At 39.9% G+C, this 26,780-nt stretch overlaps 1 protein-coding gene across 1 annotated transcript in view; it reads left to right on the top strand.

The window, feature by feature from the left end:
- The first annotated feature begins 8,635 nt into the window (after positions 1-8,635).
- The window catches only part of LOC118426110 (CUB and sushi domain-containing protein 1-like), a 36,541-nt gene continuing 18,396 nt past the window's right edge, over positions 8,636-26,780 (top strand). Inside the window, exons 1-5 of the mRNA XM_035835368.1 lie at positions 8,636-8,897; positions 11,978-12,215; positions 17,129-17,268; positions 17,752-17,979; positions 20,177-20,287. Coding sequence (XP_035691261.1) covers positions 8,804-8,897; positions 11,978-12,215; positions 17,129-17,268; positions 17,752-17,979; positions 20,177-20,287 — 811 coding nt within the window. The 5' untranslated portion in view covers positions 8,636-8,803. The remainder of the gene's footprint in view (positions 8,898-11,977; positions 12,216-17,128; positions 17,269-17,751; positions 17,980-20,176; positions 20,288-26,780) is intronic.

Raw genomic sequence — 26,780 nt, 5'->3', positions numbered from 1 at the left:
ATTCTCAACAAAAGAAAGCGAAAAACAATGGACCTCAGATTGGGATGGGGAAATTCTCTTCAGCCACGGAACAGCACATGGCAAAGGTGTGATGATATTATGTAGTCCAAAAGCTGATATTTATTTCAAAGATATATTGACAGACAAGGATGGTAGATACATCATTACTAATTGTAGCTTAAATGGTACTGACATAAGTTTGATAAACATATACTCACCTAACAAAGTATCAGAGCAAGTGACTTTTTTTAGTAAAATACAGGCACTAATACAGCAACAAGCTGACGGGACAATAATTATGGGTGGAGATTGCAATCTTTCCCTCACAGAGTTAGATAAGATAGGGGGGAGACCTATAGCTTTTAAGGATGGAGCAATTAAGGGACTGAAATCTATACTTAATACCTTTAACTTAAGTGATGTTTGGAGATACAAAAACCCAAACAATAGACAGTATACATGGCAGAATAAGAACATAAAATGCAGATTGGACTATTGGTTTATACCTTGTAATATGCTACAACTTAGTGAATGTAACATTAAAGTTGCACCGGTGCCAGATCATATGGCAGTGTCATTGTCAATTACGTCTAGCAATTATAAAAAAAGGGGACCAGGGTTTTGGAGATTTAACAATTCGCTACTACTGGACCAAAATTTTGTAAATGAAATGAATAGTCTGTTGAACGACCGTCTACCGAAAGACACACTAGATGATATTGAAGATCCGGGTCTAAGATGGGAAATGACTAAAATGGAAATCAGATCTTTCAGTATTAAGTACTCTAAGAAAAAAGCACGTGAACGTAGGAATAAAGAGAGTGAATTAGAAGAAGAATTGAATAACTTGATAAGCGAAAATGATGAATCAAACGATACCGAGAAACAATCGCTAATCTTTGAGTTAAGGGAACAGTTAGATAACTTACAGAACTACAAAGCGAAAGGTGCAATAATTAGAAGTAACTGGTATGAGTATGGAGAAAAGAGCACAAAGTACTTTTTTAACTTAGAAAAAAGAAGGTACCAGGAGAAGGTCATTTCTTCATTAACTCTGGAAGATGGAACTATGACTACTGATCCCAATAGGATTCTAATGGAAGAAGCTAGCTATTACAAAAAGCTTTATACTTCAAACAATTGTAACCCTGAGAAAAATGAATTTAAATTCTTCTTTAAAAACCCAGAGATAAAGAAGCTAAATGACCATGAAAAAGATAAATGTGAGGGAGAGATCAAAGAAACCGAACTGAAAAAAGCCCTACAATCATTAGCTAAAAATAAAAATAAAGCTCCCGGTTGTGACGGCATTAATATTACAGTGGAGTTCTATGTAAAATTTTGGGATATGTTAAAGAAATACTTTGTAGACGCCATTGACCATGCATATAAAACAAATCTCTTACCTTCTTCTTTAAGAAGGGGAATAATAAGATTACTTCCCAAGAAAGGTTTAGATGGGACCACGCTAGATGATTGGCGCCCTATAAGCCTACTCAACGTGGACTACAAAATTCTTAGTAAGGCATTGACATTGCGGTTAGAACCATTACTTCCTCATATTATACACGAAGATCAAACAGGTTTCATCAAAGGCCGGTATATTGGGGAAAACATCAGACGTATTTGGGACAGTATAGAAGAGTGTGAAGAAAACAATAAACCAGGATTGCTAATGTTCCTAGACTTTAAAAAAGCATTTGATAGTATTGAAATAGCCTTCATTATTAAAGCACTTAAGACAGTAAATATTGGAGACGACTTTATTAGATGGATTACGTTATTATACAATGATATACAAAGTTGCGTTATAAATAATGGCTATACTTCAACATGGTTCACAGTGCAGAGGGGAGTAAGACAGGGAGACCCTTTGTCCCCTACCTTATTTATCATTGGGATAGAAATGCTAGCTGCAACAGTCAGGGCTGATACGAACATTAGAGGTATTGAAATACACAATACAACACATAAACTATCAATGTACGCTGACGATATAACGTCATTGCTCGCAGATACAACATCTGCACAAAATCTGTTAGACACATTAAATGTATTTAAAAGATGTAGCGGCCTCGAATTAAATAAAAAAAAACGGAGGCCCTTTGGGTAGGAAATAATAGTAATAGAGAGGATCATCCGTTACCAGTTAAGTGGCCTGAGTGCCCCATCAAGGCTCTTGGCGCTCACTTCGGATCCGACCGAGATAAGTGTTACAAAGAAGACTTTGAAAACAATTATACGAAAATGGTGAAGGCTTGTAATATATGGAAACAGAGAAACCTAACTTTAATAGGACGGATTTTGATTGTAAAGACTATTGGTATCTCAAAGTTAATATACATATGCTCAATCTTGCACGCTCCTCCCCATTTCTTAAAACAAGTAAATGACTATATTTTCAGATACATATGGCGAGAGAAACCACCAAAAGTAAAAATGAAAACTTTGATTGGCGAGAAATGCCAGGGCGGATTGAAAATGATGGATTTTACTTTAATGAATAGAGCCTTAAAGGCGATGTGGGTAAAAAGAATCGTAACAGATACTCGTAAGGAAAAAGAATACTTGTTTAAAAAATGGGGAGGTTTCCTCATATTCCAGTGTAATTATTCTACAAAGTTGTTAGACACTTCTCACCTGTCAATGTTTTATAAAGATGTTCTAACTGCATGGGAGGAAGTAACTAATTACGAACCAGAGACACACAGACAAATTTGTTCACAGGTACTATGGAATAATAGATTTATTATAGTAGAGGATGCTACATTATGTTACAAACTCTGGATTGATGCCGGCATTATTTATCTGAATGACTTGCTGTATGACGATGGAACATTTATTACTAATAAAGATTTACACAATCTGTATGGTTTGGATATGGACTCGTATCAAATATTGAAATACAACTGCCTTAAAGTAGCCATACCACGGAAATGGAAAAGTATTACAAGAAATAAAAGAAAATGTGATCGTTGCGAAATCATCATGTATACTGAATTCATACATCCTCATACAGCAACGTGTAAACAAATATATAGAAAAGAAATTTGTACCCCCAAGTAGAGAGATCAATATTGTTAATGACATCGGTGAAGATAATGTTAAAAAAGCTTATAGTGTTATATTCACAACTACCAAAGAAACTAAACTGCAATACTTTCAATATAAGATTGTACACCATTTCTTGCCGACTAACAGTTGGTTAAGTAAGGTAAACCTGGTAGAGAAAGACAGTTGTAACAATTGCGATGAAAAGCATACCATAGAACATTTGTTTATTCATTGTAGATATACTATAGAATTTTGGCAACAATTTAGATATTGGTGGAAAAGCGTGACAAAGCAAGATATACGTTTAAGCAAGAATACGATAATATATTGTGTAATAGAACCAGCATACCTTGAGTTTTGTATAATGATAGCTAAATATAGCCTATACATCTGCTTTGTTAATGACATCAAACCCAGTATTCGACATTTCCTTTTACAACTAAAATTCCGAACATACAACATGTAAGATGAAAGGTCCTTCTCTGTCTATATCCATCCAAGTTGTGGCACTTGTCCTTTGTATGTCTTTGTAATGTTTATTGAAATAAATAAAAAAATCTGTCTTGTATCCTTCTGTGTCTGCGTTGAAGTAACTCTGTAATCGTCGCACGTTTGAGTCACCTATCAACAGGGTCTTTCCGTCAGGTCTCAGAGGAGTTTCCTGCACTACTGTAGTCCTTACCTTTATATTCTCTCCGGGTAAACTACAGGTATCTTCCCTTACTAAGATGTACATCATTAAGCCTGTTACTTGCAATATCTACTGAATGTTCCTTTACTTGATCTGAACATACAGCACGTTTACTATTGCACAACACGTCATCATATGTAGATTCTAGTGGTCTGCAGGCTACCCTTCTTTCTAACTCTTCACCTTCAACGTCTACTGCACTTTCTTCCTGACAGCCTACATTGCTACATATGTGACTTGTCTGATCTAAGGTAGAGTTAGCTTGTACTTCATCATTGCTACTGCTACTGTCTCTTAGTCTCCGTAGTCTATCCATCATCTGTCTATGTACTATTTCTTCTTTCTTTTCCCCTTCTTCTTGTTTCTTTTGCCATTTTTCTTTCTCCACTTCCCATTCATCATATTCCTTCTCCATTTGCTTTCTTAGTGCATCTATAAGTTCACCTTTTACTTTTCCCTTGTCTAGTTGTCTTCTTGACAGTTCTACCCTGAGCTCTGACACCTTCATTCTGGACAATAGGGCTAGGGCGACCTCCTTACTAAAACCATTCTGATAGAAACCCATCGTTGAATCTTGTTTCAGTGCTATTGTACTCGTGTGAATATTTCAGCAAATCTTTAAGTTCAAGTGTTTCATAAAAATCGGAACAGTCTCACAGTAATAGTTGACTGGTGAAGTACCAAGTCCCGACCAGCAAAACTGACGCTCTTCCTTCTGCTCTGCGTACGCCCTGCTTCTTGTCGGAGTTGTCCCTCAGCCGCGTCCCGCAACCTTGTCCTCGAAGCCGCGCCGTTCCCTGCTGTCTCCAGCCCCTCCTAACCGGTGCACTAGTCGTCTCTGCTTACGATGCTGTCGTCGCTTCGATGAGACTTTCCCACCTTGGAGACAGTTCGCCTGGTTCGCCAAACTGTAGAGGAAAGAAAATGGCGAAGGCGACAGCACGTACCACTTGGTTTCCTCAGCGCTGGGTCTCAAAACCGAGATAAAATAGAAAACAAGGGTATAATTTGTTCCGGTAGAACCAGTACCCAAGCTAGCGGCTTGTATTAGGGTACCTACTGGCAAGGGCCCCAAAACCAGGGGCCCGCTGAGTGTTGTACGCCTGCGTTCGGTATGCCTTTGGCTTTCAGCTCAGCAGCCTCGTGGGGGGAGGGGGGCACAACCCTCGACGAACGTCTGACTCAGGAACCCTTCTCTACTGGCTTAAAACTGGTGAACGCTATCCCAAAGAGGCCCAGGTATCTTCTTTAACATGTCAAATGACCTTTTAGACTTTTTTAAAACAAATTTAGGCGCCGAAAGAGGAGCCTAAGTCATGCCGTGGCGGACCGGAGAAGCGCCATCTTGGAATCAATTGGTACTAGATTATGATAACACAGAAAGGAGGCAACAAATGTTGAAGGAAGAAAGTACACTAGAGCGCAGAAGAAAGAAGCAGAGAAAGAGGAGAACAAGTCAACGGTGACAGACCACATTGCAAGAAATAACTGTGTTATAGATTGGGAGGGGGCAAAGGCCATTGACTGAAAGGACAACAAATGCACACGTTGGGTCAAGAAAGCCATCTGGATATGAAAGTCTACAGCAGTTATGAATAGAGACGAAGGGGTAGAAACTTTGCCATGTTTGGGACAGCATCCTTGCCACTTCGTCACAAAGTGGCAAGGACGATCAACGTATCACGTTTGAGAACATTCTGTAAACGATGGTTGCGGACGAGGCCGGCCACCGGTTGTCGTGCACCGAGGGAAGACAATGAGATGATGATGATGAGAGATGGTTGTCTCGTACATGTCAGCCTACAACACAATGGCGATCTAGTATTGGTTTGTTTACCGCTTTACAAGTCTATTTTGTTGTATGGTGGCTTCTGGCTAGACTGTGTTGACGTCTGGTCGTCTCGAGTATCTATCTCTTAATTGGATGTGACCCCTGCTTTGGTTGGGGTTACTGTTGGCCTGGGACTAGATTTACACAGCCTTTCCTGTCAATCACTGGAGACCATCAGAGGAAGTCTTCAAGGTAGCTGGTATCCTTGTCAAAAGATAACATTTGGTAGGAACAGTAGAGCACACATCCAGTGATTACTGTAATTATAATTATAACATTTACGTAGTATTATATCTCTTCCTAGTTTCCATACAACTTTGTAAGAATGGGCAACTTTTAACACATGTCTGTCCCTAGTCTTAGGACTTGTTCTGTATGACCCCATTCTGTCTTTAATAGAGATATCAACTTCCTACCCACGGGTTGTGCAGTCAACGACCTGTTAACGTACCATAACTAATTATTATTTCCCTTTCTACCGAACATCTGACTAGAGCCAAAGCCTGGAAATAGTAGCAGTGAAGCTTCAAATAAACAGGCTTTCCCTCCGCAGGTCCTCAAACCAGCAGAGTCTTTATCTGCCAATGAATCGTTTAGAAGACGTTAGCCCGCCCAGCTCTAGCCATCTGCGTGTTGCCTTATCGCGGGGGAAGATATCACTAATCGGTCACTTGAGATAGCACTCTCGCAGTGTTGGGCCGAAGTAAAGAAATACATTGGAAAACAGGGGCGGAAATAAGAAAACATATGAGAAGGCGGCTATCATAACTATAAGCGGGCCTAGCTTGCTAGGGACCTGCTTACAATTCCTTGTCAAGTAATTACGTCACAATACGATAGGTTAAGTTCGGATTGCACTGACCCTGTCTAGTTCTCATCGCACCGATAATATTTTGTTTTATTCTGTACTGATGAAGACGACAGATAGTCGCCGAAACGTCTACGGAAGAATTAAAAGAAGTTTCTGAAACGAAGAAGACTTTGTTCGAAAGCTGCATCATATAACGGGAGATGCCCTAACACGGCACGCTTTTTCATGCGCTCAAACTTATGGCGCTGCATGTACATCGCTAGTTGTTTGAGAGTGGTCAAATATTGATGACTGAATTTTTGACACATAGATTTGAACAACATACTTGAATAAGAAATGCATTGATGTGGTTCATGAGCCTTTCGCGCTGCGTGTTACAAGCGACAAACACTGTGTGACAATTTCGTGTAACCTTCCAAATTTGTGCTACTCTGTCAAATTATCTTTAAAGATCATCTACATCTCTCTATGAATTATCTTAAAATAACATCTACATCTCTCTATTAAGTTTTATCTTCAGAGAAAGCACGAATCATTTGTTACAGTCAAATAAATCTTTGGAGCGTTCTTTAGTCTGCCATCTTCACGGCCACACTCCCTTGGGAATACAATGGTGGCGATGTTTATGCCGCTTCCGTATGGTTTACTTGCTACTTAACAAACATTTGAGGTCCCCTATTCATAGTGTTCTATGGAGCTTTATTTCTTATGTGTATAGCAGTAGTGTGACTGCTTGGTAGAGTTGGTATAGTTTGCGACACGAGCCGCTAATACACAGAGACTGGTGACCGCAGTGATTCAGCACTGCCAACCTTGCTGTTATAATTCCTTTAAAAAACATGAAGTAGATATGTTAAAGTATATTTTGAATGCAAATGACAGCTGTGTGCATGTACTTTGGTTATTTACCTTTGTAATCAGCATAGTCAATGGTAACAAACACGGTGTACTTTTGGATAATAAGACCAGCCAAAACTCCGTGCCATCTTAGGACGGGAACCATCTTAGGACGGCCCCCATTATTGTATGTGTAGAAGTCGTGTCATTCAAAACAATTTCATGTTGACATTGCTCAAAATTTATGCAAATGACCTGCACAGTAACAAAATCTATACATTAGACTCTAATTTAAATTATTGGTATCATTTAATGTTTTAACCTCCATTAATTATCAACATTAACGTAACGTGTAATGGAATCCTTTAATAGAAACACTAGATTTCCCTCATCAATCATGCAAATAAAGTCCTAGTTTACATGTCATTGTGTACGTCTCTGTCCAAACTACCTGCATATGAAGTATCATGCAAATTTGCAATTTATCTGTTTAGATATTTTAGAAAAACGCCCCTGTAGTTGCAGAGCAAGCTGCTAGGGGGCAAAACTTACACCATTTTTAAAAAAGTCTCAAGCTATCTACCCCCCCCCCCCAAGAAAAAATCAAGACCATAGCATATCCAGGTCGAAGATACATTTTTTTTGCTGCAGTACCAAGGTCACACACCAGGGGCCAAAAGTTGAACTTCGTTTTCCAAAAAGATACCCAGCTTCCATATGTCATTGCAATCAATCCAGATGTTCTAAAGTTATGCTAACCACAAAAATATGGAAACACCGCCAGACAGACACACAGGCAAACCAAAAACTATACGTTACAAGAGTTTGGAGACTTGATACCTCCATAAATATTATGTTTATGCAAATAAGTTGAATTTATGTTTGGTTATGTACACCTTTAACTAACTTATACAGATAAATATCCAATCATTTACTCCACTTACTTAGAAGAAGTAGAACATTCACGTTAATAATGCAATTTAGGGACTTATTTGCATAATTGGTATCTGCTATTATTGTGCCTGTCAGATGTCAAACTACAGATGTTACGTGCATGTGAGTCCTATAATGCAAAACACTGTAAATATAGATTTTTCTCATTAGGTATGCATATTGAGTCCAAATTTGTATAATTTGAACTTCTCCTCCACCAAAGATACGTGCATACTAAATATCATGGGAATCCGTAGTTCCTATGTTCCGCTATGCTCCTTGGAAGATTTTGACAAAGATGACACTGCAGTTCCAGAGCAAGCTGATAGGGGGCCCAAAATCATTCCTCACATCACAAGCTACATAAACATACGAAAACATATGCCAAAAACTGTACCTCCATTTTTCATGGAGGTAAATATAACCACCATGGATATTTTTATAGGTAATTACTCTGCGTTTGTGACTTTGTGTTTATGTGCCTGTCTGTCTGGCTAGACCTGTGCTCGACCGTAATTACTGTCGATTCTACCAAAGACAAATTATTGTCCAACTAAAGTCTGCAGAATATGGTCCAATTTCTCATGTATATGAATATAATTTTGATGACAATGCCTTTCCAGAGAGCCTAACGAGAGAAAGCATAATGAAGTCGGCTGAAGCTCTGTTGAGGTTTGGGACATTGCTGCTTGGTGGAACATTGATCCTTACCCACCTGCCGACACACGCTCAAGAAGATGGTAAGATGTGGATTCCTTCTCATTTAAAATATAAGAATCAAAAAGTTCTCTATGCACAACCATGGATTTCATTAAGAGCCTACGATTTGATGACCATCTGTCATCTTCGTCATGCTATACTGACTAGTTTACAGTGCACTAGGTTCACAGTGCACTAGAACTAGGTGATACAGTCGATCCCAAACGTTAAGTATTGTCGCATTCTAGATGATGTCAGGTAACAATAGTTAAATAATGCGGTTCCAAATGTGTTGTTCTGTATATGTATATACAAGGAAAACAGACAAACAAAAATAAGAGAAATAAAAAATAAAATAAAATAAATTAAATAAAACTGTTGATCAACAATACTTTTTGGTCATTGCACTCCTAAATGTAAACATACGTAAATATTGTTAAGCAACAATGATTGAACAATTTTCTGTTCTTAATGTTATTCTAGTTTGAATCCAAATGTTCTTCCTGTCTCCCCTATGTATACCTTGCTGAAAGTCATGCAACATACCTTGTATATACGGCCTGTTTTCACCACGTCTTTAAGTTTGTCTTTCGGATGTATTTTAGGCTTCTTAGGGTAGTTTTAGGTCTGAATGATGTGGCTATGTTGTGCTTCTTGAAGAAGTGGTTCTGTGACTCCATTTATATAGAGAAGTGGCACCTTTTTTTTGAACTTGACCTCTTGTTTCTTCTTGTCTTGTCTTTTGTTTTGTTTATACGATGCTTAACTTTCTTAAAAGTCCAGTCTGGATAGTCACATCGGGCAAGGGCCAGTTTGATGTGTTGTATCTCCTGCTGTCCGCCTGTTTCCTCTGTGACTACTTTATTGCATCTGTCCATCACTGTTCGGATTACTCCTAACTCCTTGTGGATGGGGTGGTGAGGGTTAAATTTTAAGTATTAATCAGTGTGAGTTTTCTTTCTGTTAATTAACAAATTCACTGTGCAGTCTTCCTTTGTTACCAACAAAGTACCAAGGAATGGCATTGTGCCATTCTGTTTTGCTTCATGGGTGAATTTAATGCTGTCTGGACTGTCAATAGTATAATACTGTATGATACTGTAAAATATATATAATGTAACAATGTAATGAAAAAAAACATTATCTAAATTTATATGTAACAATACACGTTTGGGACTTCATCATCTAGCTCCAGTGCACTGTGAACCTGTAACACCTAGCTCCAGTGCACTGTCATTATCATCATCGGTCGACGTGATCGCACATGTTCACACGTGTTCGCACATGTTTATACACGACGGGGTTATACCGCCCCTTACGGGGTGACATACCCTTTCGCTGGCTAATTACAAGACGGGAATGCGCTAGATCTACCGTCCGGGTGAATGATGTAAATCACCGTGTGGCTGATACGGTATGGAGGTTCGCCAGGCCTCCAACCGGGTGATTTGAAGTGAACCACCAACTCCAGACAGAAGGGTTTGCTCCATCTCACACCGCACCATCGCACGTGTGAGGGTTCTTTAACGTGCATAGGGTGTGACTCTCCCCATACACGGGACCTCCATTTAACGTCCTATCCGAGGGACAGCCCTAGCCGAAGCTAGGTACTCATTTTCACCTGAGTATAGTGAGGAAAGCCGTGTTAAATGCCTTTCCCAAGGGCACAAGATCGGTAACACGGCAGCTGGATTCGAACCCGCAACCTGTCGGTCACGAGGCGAACAAAGTGACACTGTGCTACGCGGTCCCACAGTGAACTGTAAATCAGTCAGTATAGCCCTGACGAAGATGACAGATGATCTTTGAAACGTTTGCTCTTAATAAAATTCATAGTTGTGCATAAAGAAATTATGATCAAGTATTTTAGTAACCTGATGAAATAATTCTGTGATGAAGTATAAGAAGTTTTTAGTTACTATGAGTTATTGAGGCAATAAAAGCCTATATTGTTATCAATTATGAAAATGAATACCTCATTTGCAAAATTCATTGTTAAATTCGATAGTGGTAAATGATGGCGATAGGAAACTAAATACAGGTGAACATAATTAGACCTAAACTATGCAAATCAGGGTCACATGTACATAATTAGTGATTCACTAGAGTTCCAAGAACACATACCTTCGCCAAACAATCATGCCTTTATTAAAGACATTAAGGTCTTATTCATGTATTACTAAAGAGTACCTGCCCCAAGAGCAAACGACTGCATGAACGTGTGTTCCCCACAAACCCACAAACGCTACCAAAAACATAAACTTCTTGACAAGATGACAATGAAATTATGTACACTATTGCGATACTTTCCAGCGCAAGTTTCATAATGCTTTGTCAAAATCATGTAGTCTCTACCAGACTCTGGCCTGGCCAAATGGTAAATGATGATAGGTGGCTTGGCCAAGTGTCAATTGACATTTATCTCTTTCTCAGTTATATATATGACAAGTTTAAAGGTCCTATCATGCACTGCTCTGGATTTAGAAACTTTCCTAATTGATTATGCAAATTAACTGATGATTTGCATTATTTATGGCATCACTTTGGCTACAATTAGGCTATCAAAAATTACGACGATTCGAATCATATTCGTCAACACGTTAATATTTTCTCTTTAACTATGCAAATGAAGTCATCATTTGCATAATTAACATGTATAAACATTTCTCTCTTTCTCAGTTACATATGTGACAAGTTTGAAATTCTTATCATGGAATGCAGTGGATTCGTAAACTTTTCTCATATATTGTGCAAATTTGCTGTCAATTTGCATAATACGTATCCAACTGTGTAAGTCTTCACTTAGGCTATCTACATACCAAAAACATGATGATCCGTCAACATGTTCATGTTTTCTCATTAATCATGTAAATGAGGTCCTCATTTGCATACTCAAATACCAAATAATATTAAAATCAATACACAGAATTTTTTTTTAGTTATATGCTGCTAATCTACATATAGAGACAGAACAGCATGCCATACCCGAAAATATAACCTTCCTGGCGAAGGTAATGAGGAAACACTACAATACCCTCCATTGCTAAGATACGGTTAATCTTACTTTAGCACAACAACATCTCTCAATCTTTCCAAAATAACGAGAGTCCCCATTCTTTAGTGACACTGACAAGTGGCAATAGATGCGGCGGCAGCTTTACTGCACCCTCAGGAGGTCCTATGACGTCACCAAACTACCCCAGTAACTACGGCAACAACGAAATCTGCGAGTGGCTAATCACCGTTCCAGCAGAAAATAGGATACTTCTCACGTTTCACTCCAATGTGTACCTTGAGAAGGGGAATGATTTTCTGGTCATATACGACGGAGGCAGCGATAAAGCTGCGGAGTTATGGAGGTGGGTTTAACACTTCTAATACTGGTCCAACAGATCAAATCTAGCCTCCATGTTACTAGAATAGTTCATCTTCACTGTGGAGTCCACTTTGACCCCGATGCTATTTATTGCACTAAATACGGACAGGGAATCCAAAGAAATACTGACCAATATTTGCTTACAGCTGTCTGCAAATCTTTTTGAATAATGTGTTAACCTTATCCAGGCTGAGGGGGGGGGGTGCCTGCGCCAACTTTGACGTCGGATAGCTCCCAAACGGCTTGTGCTAGAACAACCAAACTTGGTGACTTTTCCTAGAATATTGTTGGCAACAGGTTATTAAAGAAAACAGAGTAAGTTTATAATGTTTCGTGTTCCATGGCAGCATGTTTCTGAAAGGCAAATTTTACAAAAATCACTAATTTTTAATATCTAACACATTGAGTTCTATATTCCCTACACATTTGGTGATCGTACACCAAGCCGTTTTCATATTACGAGGTGAGACGGGCGAATTACCCCCCCTCCCCCCCCCCCCCAGGCCCCCAAATGCCAAAAGGACCCGGGTAAGGTCTAAATAGAGTTAGATGAAAAACGTTAGAATTATAGAAAATACAACATGTCGCTGATTGAAACTGTATTTTTTAAGTATTGCAAATGATGATGATGTTCGTCCATCGGGAGTCGATGAGGACCTTGACTTCAGGAGTGTAGTTCAGTTCAGTCGCCCTTGTGGGTCCGGGCGTGGCTTATCAGTCCGATCCTTGCACGGAAGCACCGGCCGCAGACGTTGCACTGAAGACCAGGTGGCGGTTGTGTGGATGGATCTGCTTTCCTTGCCTTGCGTGTCTCTCGCCTGCTGACGGCCAGGGCTGTTCTGCGTTTCTCAGCAATACCTGCGCCCTGATGGACTAAGCGGCGCCACTGAGATCTGTCGGAAGCGGCAAGTTCCCAGCTGTCCACGGGGATACTGAAGTCCTTCAGAGTTGCCTTTAAACTGTCCTTGTAGCGAAGCTTCGGACGTCCAACATGTCTTTTACCCTCTGCTAGTTCCCCATACAGTAGGATCTTGGGTAAGCGATGGTCGTCCATGCGACGGACGTGCCCTGCCCATCTTACTTGGGCCTTCTGCAGGAGAGTGTGTATGCTGGGCAAATCTGCACGGGCGAGAACGTCTGTGTCGGGGATGCAATCCTGCCAGCGGATTCTCATCAGTCTGCGCAGACATGTTGTATGGAAGTGGTTCAGCTGTCTGGCATGCCTGCTGTACACTGTCCACGTCTCGCAGGCGTAGAGAAGTGTGGTGAGGACAACTGCCTGGTATACCTTCAGCTTTGTACTGAGGCTAATACCCCTACGCTCCCAGACAGTCCGTCGGAGTCTCCCAAAGGCACTGCTGGCCTTGGCAATTCTGCAACTCACTTCCTCATCTATGTTGGCCTGACTGGACATGGTACTACCCAGGTATGTGAACTTTTGAACTGTGTTCAGGACTTGGCCATGAATTGTGATGCAGGGCTTCTTGTATGGCTTGCCAGGGCGTGGCTGGAACATGACCTCTGTCTTCTTTGTACTGATGACTAGTCCAAAATTGTCACAGGATCTTGAAAACCTGTCAGTTGAGGATTGCATCTCCTGTTCAGCTGTGGCATTGAGAGCACAGTCATCGGCAAAGAGGAAGTCTCTGATGACTGTCTGCTTCACTTTTGTTAGTGCATTGAGCCGGCGTTGGTTGAGCAGTTTTCCATCAGTCCTGTACCGGATGCTTACACCTTCTTCACTGTCATGGAATGCATCGGTGAGCATTGCTGTGAAGATGATGCTGAAGAGTGTGGGCGCCAGGACACACCCTTGTTTTACTCCGTTTGTCACTGAGAAAGCAGGTGATATTTCTCCATTGTCCTGAACATGGGCGGTCATGCCTTCATGGAACTGACGTACCATGGAGGTGAAGTGTTCTGGACATCCGAACTTGGCCATGATTCTCCAGAGCCCGTCTCTGCTGACCGTATCAAACGCCTTTGTTAAGTCGATAAACGTGACATAGAGGTCTCTGTGTTGTTCTTGACATTTCTCCTGTAACTGTCTTGCTGCGAAGACCATGTCCACTGTGCCTCTACCGGCACGGAAACCACACTGGCTCTCGGGGAGATGTCCTTGTTCAAGGTGCTTGGTGAGTCGGTTAAGAAGAATTCTTGCAAGAATCTTCCCGGCTATGGACAGAAGTGAGATGCCACGGTGATTATCGCACGACTGACGTTCCCCTTTTCTCTTGTAGAGGTGTATGATGGAGGCGTCTTTGAAGTCTTGGGGAATGGCACATTTCTCCCACATTGACTGGAAGATGTCCGTTAGTTTTTGAGTCAGCACTTGGCCTCCAGACTTGTATAGCTCAGCTGGTATGCCGTCAGAGCCAGGTGCTTTTCCGCTGGTCATCTGGCTGATGGCCTTCTGGGTCTCACTAACGGAAGGTGTTGCATTCAGGTCGAGGTTCACTGGGATCTGTGGCAGGCGCTCGATGGCTTCATTGTTGATGGTGGACGGACGGTTCAGGACAGCTTCAATGTGTTCTGCCCAACGCTCCAGGATCTTGGCTCGATCTGTGATGAGTGTTGTCCCATCAGCACTAAGGAGAGGGGAAGAGCTGGAACGCTGGGGTCCGTAGAGGGCTCTGACTGCGTCGTAGAAGCGCTTAGAGTCTTTGTTGTCTGCAAAGGCTTGAATTTCTTCTGCTTTTTTGCTGAGCCAGTCATTTTGCATCTTCCTGAGTTGACGTTGGGTTTCCCTCCGCATGTTGACAAAGGCTGTTTTCTTGGCAGTAGATGCAGGGTCATTCACAGAAAGTTTGTGAAGGCGGTATTTTTCAGCCAGGAGAGATGAGATCTGAGGGTCATTTTCATCAAACCAGTCTTGGTTCTTTCGTTTTGTTGGGCCTAGGTGCTCCAGGGCTGTCGTGTGGATGATCTTCTTTAGGGAGGACCAGTCGTCGTCCACAGAAGCATCTCCAATGTGTAGCTCTGTCAGTTTACTGCTCAAGTCTCTGACAAGGCTGGCTCTGATCTCTTCCTGCTTGAGTTTTGTAGTGTTGAGTCTCTTGCATGTCTTTTTTCCTTGGGGTCGTCTTTTGGGTTGGATCCGTAGTTTGACCTTTGACACTATGAGCCGGTGATCGGTCCAGCATTCTGCTCCGCACATTGCTTTTGTGACCTTAATGTCCTGTCGATCCCTTTTTCTAGTGATCACGTAATCGATCAAGTGCCAATGTTTTGAGCGAGGATGCATCCAAGACGTCCTCTTACGCATAGGCAGACGGTAGAAGGTATTAGTGATGAGCAGGTCGTGCATGGAGCACATCTTCAAGAGCAGCACTCCATTACTGTTGCACTTTCCCACGCCGTGGTGCCCAATAGTACCATTCCATGTTTGATGGTCTGTTCCAACTCTAGCATTTAGGTCGCCAAGAATGATGACTTTCTCTGCTATTGGTATGGATGAGATGAGGTGGTCAAGCTCCTCGTAGAACTTGTCTTTGGTCTCCTGTGGGTTGGTCATTGTGGGTGCATACACGCTTATTATTGTCACATTCTTGTTTTGTCCGAGGGGAAGTTTGAGAGTCATCAGGCGGTCGTTGAGGCCCCTGGGTAGACTGGCAAGTTTGGAGACAAGGTCGGTTTTTATTGCAAATCCAACTCCTGCCTCCCTACGTTCCTTCTCACTGCGGCCACTCCAGTAGAACGTGTAGCCACCTCCTAGCTCAGAGAGCTGTCCCTCGCCGGGTAGGCGCGTTTCACTGAGAGCAGCGATGTCAATGTTGTAGCGGGCAAGTTCCCTGGCCACGAGTGCTGTCCGTCGACTGGGTTCATCTGCTCTTGTATTGTCAAGTAGTGTTCGCATGTTCCACGTGCCTAAAGTTAGTGTAGTTTCTTTCAGTTTCTTTGCCTTTCTGTGTCGACCGCGTGGTGGGATTCCCTCCAGCCGCGGTCTGCTGGCCGGGTGGGGTTGAGGCAGGCTATGTTTGGGACACCTTTTCTAGTCCCGTCCTCATGCTACGGAGGCGAGCAGAGCTATCCTAAAGAGGGCTGCTCGGTCACTTGGGTTGCTGCCGGGTTCCACTTCTGCCTCAGGTTAGTGGGAAGACGACCAATGACCCAAGTCGCCTGTGTGCAGGCTTGCAGTTGCAGCTTGGGTGTAATCCGCACCTGCTGGTTCACTGCTCCCCCATCGCCACAGGACTTTTGAAGTCAAGACTTGCGCTGCTGGTGTTGATTTAGGTGAGAAAGGGGCGCGCACAATATAAGCCAGCCTCACCCTCTCGTCTCGGCTCATCCGGATCCAGTGGCAAGACGTAGTCAGGACGACTGGGGATGAATAGAGATGCAGCTATTTAACCCATGTATGTATTGCAAATATATACGAATTAATTGCGCACATAGGCACATATGGCTTATGTGCACTAGCGCCATTAGGTAAAAAAGCAACGCTGGATAAGGACACACTATAAAGAATGGAATAATGAAGGTCATACTGATTTCTTAAATTTTCAATTTTCATTAGCAACTATAGATTCACGAAGCACATACCTTCGCCAAATGATATAATATATTTATATTCCTTAAGACCTACCTAGTTACTTTGCATCTGGAAAAAAACAAAAACAGACTACCAAAAACATACTTGGTCTGGGTAGCTCCCCCATTAATTGAAATCAATGCATAATTCCTAGATACGGACTGTTACAAACTTTCAATAAATTTAGATAATGTACAGAGAATAGGTCTATAAAATATGTCGAAGCTGACCTAGCTTTTGGCGTAGGTCAGTGCAAGCGATTTTTGGACCCAGCTTAAACATTCTCACAACTCTGCAAAATGCGTGAAATACAGCGACTAAAATGATAATAACATAAACTTTTTTTTACAATCATTGATTTCCAGGATGACAGGTATCGCCTTCAACGATTATGTCCTAAGTACATCTAATACAGTGTTCCTGAGGTTTACATCTGACGGGGAGTTGACAAGGAAAGGGTTCCATTTCTCCTACACAAGCCAGACCATCGATGACACTGTTCAGGGTAAGCATGTTGACTTGTTCGTTTCTTCACTTTATCACAACGGCACTTCCATTTGCCATTTCATTTTGACATTGAATATTTATTACTGAATGAAAAATGAATGAATGATTTATTCATCTATTAGTTTTGCTGTTCAGCACACACGGCAAGGAGGGCTGCTCAACTAACCCTTGTTTATTACAAAGGGCTAGCCCTGTTGACAAAGAAAATAAAAGAAATTGACACATACGTACAGAAGAACAGTCATAACGATATTTAAAAGTACATACAAGATGAATCTCCAGAGATTCTTACCGTTTGTCAACAATTTGCCGTTTATGGCGACAACATTGAAACCATACACATATTTTGAAATGTACATACTCCGAACGTGTGTCATTCATGTGTTTTTGCAAAGCTTGATAGCCCAGGCTAGTCAGATAGCTCTAGCTGTATTTTTTTATACAGCCAAATAAATCAAATCAAATCCTTTTCGATACCTAGATGAATGTGGTGACTATATATCAGGGCAATCTTCAGGGAAAATCTTATCACCCAACTTTCCTGGAGAATACGACAGTGACCTGAGATGTACATGGACGATAGTGGTCAGCCCAGGAAACCTTATAAGACTTGAACCTGAGGTTTTCAACATACCTCTCGAAAGAGACTATCTGAAAGTCTACGATGGACAATCTGAAATAAACGGCACAATAATAGGGATTTACGACGGTAGGATTGCATTTTTTGGATTTTGGATTTTGGGTTTAAAGGTTCTTGCTGTAACAATATATAGTAACGCATAAATACAAGGATCACAAATATTTTACGCATAATTATCTGCATATCTATAGGCTCGTTCATCATTTCGTGTACGCATGCTCAAGGTCAAAGCTGAATGAATTAATAATGCATGGTTTCTTCAAATGAATGAATGGTTTCTCAAAATGTACGTAGCTTGTGAGAGCAGGGGCATACACTATAGGTATTCTTTATCCATTCATGATGAAAAAAATGAAAAGAAGATTGTAGCCCCTAGCTGAATCGCGTAATTTCTTACAGGTCATTAAATGATTAAAACTGTACAGCCAGGTAAAATTCTATCAATACAGAATTGTTAACAAATATGCATATTGTGGTATAAGATATGTCCTTATCCCTCGAAAAATAAATAATTTACAATTGAGCAATTTGACGATTTTGGGTACCTTCCAATCATTAATCTGTCATGTCTACATTTAACAGTTCTGAATTTGTGCAGCACAGTCATAACTTCCTTTGGGAGCAGTTCAAGGTTTAATTTCCCTGCAAACTTCCTACAGGGAATTCATTGTGGCATTAATACTGAACGTATGAACAGCAGTGCTTTTTGCTTGTGGACTCAACCACTCCCCCCACCCCCTCACCCTCCTCCAATGGTGCGGAGAACCCTCTTCCGGATTTTCTGTATTCGTGTAGTTCGTTCTGTAACTAGTCTAGGATGCTAAACAGACATACAGTACGCTATGCCTTACAGCCAGTCTTTTACTGTGAGGTTGAAGCATTGTAGACTTAGCATAAACAGTCTACCATTTGCCGAGGCGATCGTTAATTGACACCTGACAAACTTGAGAAATGTATAACTCAAACCTGCGGAAATTTCAAAGATTTATGGAATTATGAAGGTGGGTGACGGTGGTTATGAGTCCTATCCTGGATTACCTTGGATTTATGATTTTTTAATGTAAATTAGCTATTGATTTGCATTGTTCTATTGATTTTCAATGTTGACATGCAATTATGCTGCATATATATATATATATATATATATATATATATATATATATATATATATATATATATATATATATCTCGTTCCAGTGCGGGCACAGGAGAGCTTTTTTTTTATTACCCCCTCGAAGCAATCCCCTATCCCCCTTTCTTGGCCGAGTGGGTACAGTGTTCGCCTTGCATTCGGTAGGTGGCGAGTTCGATCCCCGACCGAATCATACCTAAGACAAATGGTACATACTGCTTTCTCTGCTTAGCACTCAGCATTTTGGAAATAGTAAGGAAGTTGAACGCACACCCACTACAAGTGGACTAGCCCCTTGCAGTAGTGATTGCACAAAGTTGTGTGGCCCAGAGCTACTGAAACTGAGATGGGCGCCGCCCTATGCACCATCAGGCGCGGGAGGGAACTTTGAACTTATATATGCGATATAACTTATCAATACCTGCCAAAAATGATGACGATCAGTCGACTTGTTGCTGAGTTTCTCTCATCAAAGATCTAATAAAGGCTGGACCCTACAGTTTCATAAAAGCCGCTAGGGAACACGAGATATCAAAAATAGAAGTTGCACTGTAGCACCTTAGTTAGCCGCGGGGGGTGGGGGTGGGGCATTATCTATCTATCTATCTCTGTTTCGCTCTCTCTCTCTCTCTCTCTATCTCTCTCTCTCTCTCTCTCTCTCTCTCTCTCTCTCTCTATATATATATATATATATATATATATATATATATATATATTAACCTTCATTTTTTTTACCTCTACCAACCTTCCAAATATAATCAGGATCCATCAAATGCTTCCTGAGTTATGCTGGTGCCTGTTACCAGAGGCAACCTAAAACGCTGATAGGCAACCGAGACTCCTGGCCCAGATCTCTGTGTTCCTTCGCAAATTTTGCTGATATTTCACTGATCTTGTGCCCTTGGGAAATGCACTCAACACGACTTTCCTCATTTCACTCAGGTGAAAATGAATGTCTAGCTTCGGTTAGGTTTCAGTGGACGTAACCATGTCCAGGATGAAAAGTTAACGGCTAGCTGTTATGTGAATTCTTCCACAAATCTGGTGAACATCAATAAATAGAAAGTTTTCCACGCTCTAGATAAATATAATGATTGTCATTTCTTAATTTGTCTATAATAATGTTTTAAACAGGACAAGTCATTCCCCAACGAATCATTTCCGCATCCAACATCATGCAGCTGGTTTTCCTGACTTTCAGAACGAACACTGATGGAAGGGTCGGATTCAAGATTCGCTTTGAAGGTAAATACGGCAATGTTTCTATGACTTACATATTCAGGTTGCTTCTCTAGACAAGGTAGGTCTCCCTCCGTCTCTATCTCCATCTATCTATACCTTTCTATCTACATTTGGTCGAAGCTTACGTCCGTTTACAAACATGGTACATGCAAATAAGACAAGTCTGAATTCTAGTGCACAGTGTCCTTTATAATTTCAAAATGATTTAAAGAATAAAATAATTCAATATCTGCGTGTTTTCTTGCAAAATTAGAATTTGCCTTACCGGATGGATTGTGCATGGACCCTGGTGTTCCGGAAAACGGCTACAGGATTGGAAACAATTTCACTGTTGGGTCTGTTGTTTCTTATGGCTGTAAGGACGGCTTCTCTATGACAGCAGGCCAGGCAAACACAATTCACACTTGCATAGCTGGTGGTGTTCACGGCTGGGACGTTTACGGCCTACCGACATGTAAAGGTCGGTTGGTTAGATTCCAAATGGACCTTATATCCCCTTTACACAAGAAGGAATGAGCCAAAATGTTGCCAGAATGAACATTATTTTCTATTCTTGGGAATTTGTAGTGTATTCTAGAAATTCTCACTGCATTCCAGATATTCTTTTGGCCACATTCTGGAAGAATTCGAAGTGGCTTGCCGTTTCGGTTCTCCATCGAAAGAGATAAGAATGTTTCGATTAATGTTGGAATGCCGTAAAAAGCGGCCATACGTCAGTTAGAATAGTTCAAATACGCTTAGAATCCAGTTTGAATGCCATTCGATATTTCTTTACTTCAAATGCACCTCGAAAAAAAATAACTTTCGGGCCAGCTTAAAGAACGGGCACAAATATCTGGAATGCAGTGAGGATTTCTAGAATACACTGCGACTTCCTAGGAATAGAAAAGAATTTTCATTTTGACGGCATTCCGGCTCATTCTTGCTCTCGTGTCACGGCGGTCGGTTGCTAGGGTATTCTTTCCCGTTGCTATGCGAGTTCGACAGAGTATCGGGTTACAAGAGGCCTACTATTGGCTAACCGTAAAATATATGAAGATAAATAAAGTGTCATGACAGTGAAAATGATTTTGAAATAAGATCAAATTAGCAATTTTAGATACTTTGAATCTTGTCATTTGAATTTGAATAGCTATTTTGTTTAGATTTTGCTTCCAAAAACGGTTATTTCCTGTTTTCAGGAAGGCCTTTAATTTGACCAAACTCTTGATAAGATGGGCCGCATGTGTCATCGAAAGTTCTCAATTTTTATATTTTTAGTCATCTATGAGTAAAATAAAACTTTTTGTTTTGGGGATTTTTTAATTTTTAATTTTAAGCAAAGTTACAGTCGAAAATATGCGTAAAAATGGCATTTTTCGCACTTAATTACCGATACTTAAAAAAATCGGAGCAATTTTTTAAAAATCCCAAAAACAGAAATCTCGGGAAAACCGTTGCGGTCATTTTGAGCCGTCAATGAGTTAATTTGGACTCTCCTTGTTCGCGATCTTAAACGATGTTTGCACGCATGTCAAGCCGCACGGATAGCGGGAGGGTGTAATTGATACCGGTGTAAACAACACTTATGATATTCAAGGTCACCAACAAAAACGCCAGTAGCTTCGTTACATATTACAGAACCACCAAAAAGTGACAGCGTAGATGTAATTTCCAGAAAATTGTTTATAATGGTGAAAAACTATATTTTTCGCCTGACTCAAGCTAGTTGGGGGGAAAAGGGCCAGAAAGCATTGTTTTATCCGCAATGACCGCAGATGACCTAAATAGAACATGGGTTCGGTTCGAATTACGGCAGATGGAACATCATGGAAGAAGGTTCGAATTCGGCTGGACATGGGAGGTTTTGAGCCCGTATTTGACCACCGTGTGTAAGGGGCCTTAAAGCAAGCCCTAAATTGTTAATTTTGTCAAGTCTTTCGTATGGTCGCTAGATATACATATAATCACGTTGGAATTTTCCCATACACGGGACCCCGCTTTGCTTTACAAAGGACAGTTGTTTTCCTATGGGATTTTGTCACTATAGAAACCTATCTAAACATGATTTACATATTAGTTAATTTGCATACGGTCCTTACATGTTCCACCAGCTTTTCTAGTTAGACCGTCTTGTATTATAACGCTAGAACGGCTTATGGTAGAGCCACCAAATTTACTGAGTTTTTCTAAAATATTGTTGGCAACAATTTCACTAAGTTTGACAAATTTTCCAATTTTTCATGTTGCCATGGCAATCGTTAATTGACAGGCAGTTTTGCCAAATATCGCTAATTTCGGTTCTAACAATGTATTTTTCACGTTTATTTACAATATTACTACTATTTTGTTACATAAATAAAATATATTATTAAGAATATCTTTATAATTAGATATGCATAAATTATACTAATTTGATGACGTCATCAGCCCAAATCCAAGTTGGCGGACCATATGGCCAGATCAAGAATAAATAGCTTATTATCTTTTAGAATTTGTAACTACCCGGTATTTTTTCATCAAAAACTATCTAAATGATTAAAATTGGTTTATTTCATTGCCTTGTTTGATTATTTGTTGCAAAAAAGTATTTCTGCCTGTTCATTCTAGTGACACTGAAACAGAGTGATAGGTGTCATTTGAAACGTCCAAAATTATCCAGTTGTAGAGATTAAATTGTATTTGAATATTGTTAATCTGTACATCTAATCTTCATAAACGTAATACGTCGTTTTGTTTCTAACAAAGAGTTCAGTCATGTTGATGACTTCATGTTTGCGATCCGTATATGCAAAAGTAACCAAACGCAGCGACTTAGGTACGCTAAAAGCAGACCGCACCGTAGACTTGAAATAGGCAAGAGAAATCTCTAATTTGGAGCGGCCACGTAGCAGCAAATTTGACATAAACCATTTGTTCACGGACGTTAACGGTCATTCGCAATTGTAGGTTGTCACCCATGCTCTGGGTCGAGAGAAAATTGGCTGGCATCGTTCTTCTAAAGAAACCATTAACATTGAGATTCATCATTGACTTCTGTAGAACTTCGCTTTGTCATTTGTAAATAGAGACTTAAGGAAACAATGGTGTCACCTAACTGAGCCTAACAAAATAATACATTCATGGGTCCGAAATAAAAAATAAAAATCAGAAATTGGATTACTTTAAAGAAGTGTACCAAGTGGTTATTTGTATCGATACAATAAAGACAGGAGCCTAAAACACAGTTTCGGCTTAAAAATAATTTTTTTTTGCGTGAAAAAAGTAGTTTTCTTAAATTGCAATAAACTAGAGTTCGACAACCTCATACCTCCATGAAATAATTGGAGCTTTTGTAAAGTTTATGAAAATGACTTATACATTTACATAGTTTATGCATGGTGATGTTCTTCAATGTCTAACGTACACATGTACACAAGTATAAATTCCAATCATAGTATAAATTCCCATCATAGCTCCAAAATGGCTTGTGCTAGAACAATCAAACTATTCCAAGAATATTGTTGGCAACAATTTACGAAAAATGGAGTAAGTTTATAATTTTTCGGGTTTCTGAAAGGCAATTTTTTCAAAAATCACTAATTTTTGCTTAAACAACGGGATGCTATGGTTTCCTTGCTAAACTACGCTTGTTTTCATATACATTTTATATCTAACATGTCTAAGTGTGACATTTATACTTAGTTATTCATAAGTTATGCTAATGTGATGACGTCATTAATCAAATTCCAAGATGGCCGATAATATCATAATAAAGAATATAACCAGCTTATTTTTACCCAGGTTTCGTCACTCCTCGGTATCTTCTTAAAGAAAACATTCATGCGAACGTTTTCAATCCGTTTTCATGGGATTTTTAGGGTTATATGTTGAAAAAGATGTATCTTAAGACATTTAAGGTTGATAATCCAAGATGGCGGATAGCTAAAATACTGATGACGTCATTTTATGACGTCATTTTGACGTCGTTGCGTCAGCTTTCGACAACAGAAGTCTTATAACACTTAAACATTGATAAGAAACCTTCATTGTTAACTTTTTGTGTAAAATATTCAGGTATAATGGGAATTCCCCGATTAAGCAAAAATAAATTAATGACGTCATAATTACGTCATTAAACGTCATAATGATATAAAAATTTAGGAATTATAAAACTTTTTGATGAGCATATCATCCCTTGTAAATTTGGTGATCGTACATTAAGCCGTTTTGAAAATACGAGGGGTGGGGTGATTGAGCCTCCCCCCTCGTGTAGACTATTTGACCAGGCCAGGGAATGCTACAAAAAGCCCAGTCTGGATAGGGTTAACCATTTAGCGGTTTTGAAATTTTTGCATAGATTATACCAATCAGTTCCTTATTTGCATATTTTGTATCTGCTTATGTTGCACCAATCATAATTTACATGTGTGACATTTATTAAAGTCCAGTTATTAAAAACAATAGAATTAAACAATTTCCTCATCAATTATGCAAATTAAGTCCTTATTTGCATAATATCATCATAAACATCTTTGCCTAAGTTACCTGCATGCCTAAAATAAGACTTCTACGACCACATACCTTCGCCAAATGAATCTTGACAACTTGTATGTTTGTCATTAATTATGCAAATACTGTTTTCATTTGCCTACATTATTTTAGTTGATTATCTCTGTTACTCAAATAACAGATGTACATAACCTTTGTTAAGAAAGAACACTAAATTGCATTTTGCTAATTTATGCAAATGAGATCCTTATTTGCATAATTAATAATCAATGAAGTTCACCTTTCATGACTTCTTAATGCCGAACGTAAGAAATTCCTGTCATTTACCACAATTGGATTCAAGCATATTTTCATTAATTATGGAAATTAGGTACAATGTAGGCGAAGGTAAAAAAGACTAAACTACTATTTTCTCAGTTATGCCAATCCTGCCCTGATCTGCTTAATCTCGTTTGATTATGTTCACCTTATACTTACAGATATTACAAGTTTCAAATTCCCGCCATTTACCATTTTGGCCTTATGGCACCTGCCATCAATTATGCAGACTGGCTCCTATTTGCATATTTAGTATCTATCAAAACTAAGTAAAAAAGGCTTATGACGATCCGTTAACCCTGGCCCATTGAGTTATTTTCGAACAAGGCCACACTAATTTTTCCATGCCACGTAATGCCACCAAAACACCCCTTCCAATCAAAATGGTAACACCCCTTCCGTTCAAGGCAGAGTTTGCCTTAGCTTGATGCATGCGCAAACAAACATCGTGGCAGGCAAAAAAAAAAAAAACTATGGCAACCTGGTATCAACTTCAGGCATCTGCCATACAGCTGCTTGGCGGGAAGCTTAGAGTGTCCCAGAAAACAGTTCAACATCTGAGGTTCAATTGAAATATTCCTTTCTTCATTAATTGTTCAAATGAAGCCCAGATTTTCATACAATACATTTCGGAACTTCAATCATCACCTAAGGTATGTTCATACTAAAAATTATACAAATCCACCAACCCGTGCTTGACTTATTCTAGTCCAAAGACAACGAGAAAATCTTCCACTGCAGTTAAAAACAAGTCGTCGGGGGGCCAATACTTGCACGGCTTTCATTCCTGCCCAAAGACGTATGCAATACTCAAAAATCGTGAACCTGCCACTTGAGCATAATTTTAGCGCCAACTCTGACGCTCGGCTGCAGTACAGCAACTTGTCGCCAGGAGGCTCATTATTGAAATTGACCTTCGTTTTCTCAACCCGTACATTCCGTATATTCTGAAAAACGATCTACAACTTAGGCCACACCAATTTAATTTGTTGGTTCTCGGAATCGCCGCTTCTATTTTTCCCAATTTCAAAAAAAAAAAAATTTGAAATTGCCCCATGAGGTACCAGTAATGAGTTTGCTGGACAAACTTCGGCTCAGCTAAACAGAACTTCTGAAACAAGTACTGGACATGCAAAAACAACTATCACCTGCTTATGTTTTCCTTTGTGTTGTAAATCATCGAAAACCACCAATAGATCGTGAAATTTGTGCTGGAAATGACGAAAAATCGTTGCCGGCAAACCAAAATGGCCGTCTAAGGCAGCATGTGGTAGCCAGTCACAAGTATGTAAATGAGCTGCAATTTCATGCAAATGAGGAGTACACTAACGCCTCTAGCGGTATTTGTTAAAACTGCAGCTTTCACAAAGAGAATAATGAAGTCACAAGTATGTAAATGAGTTGCAATTTCATGCAAATGAGGAGTACACTTTTTGTTTAAACTGCCTGAACTGCAGCTTTCACAAAGAGAATGATGTTTCAGGCACTCTTTTATTTTTTTGGGTGAAATTAAGTCATTTTCTTGTTGTTGTTGTTGCTAACTTACATTAGACATTATACTATGCTGAAAAAGTTTTTCAACCTTTTTAAAAGTTTTTTAATGTTGTTAATGATTTACTATGATGATTTATTACAACTGTTAAGCTTTAATTAATACTGTATACTTCTGTAATACTGATTGCACATTATTTTGCATTTGTATTGTTGA

This window comes from Branchiostoma floridae, chromosome 11, assembly GCF_000003815.2.
Source record: "Branchiostoma floridae strain S238N-H82 chromosome 11, Bfl_VNyyK, whole genome shotgun sequence".
Classification (NCBI taxonomy): domain Eukaryota; kingdom Metazoa; phylum Chordata; class Leptocardii; order Amphioxiformes; family Branchiostomatidae; genus Branchiostoma; species Branchiostoma floridae.
The sequence above is the reverse complement of the archived record's forward strand: the minus strand, read 5'-3'. Positions and strand labels throughout refer to the sequence as shown.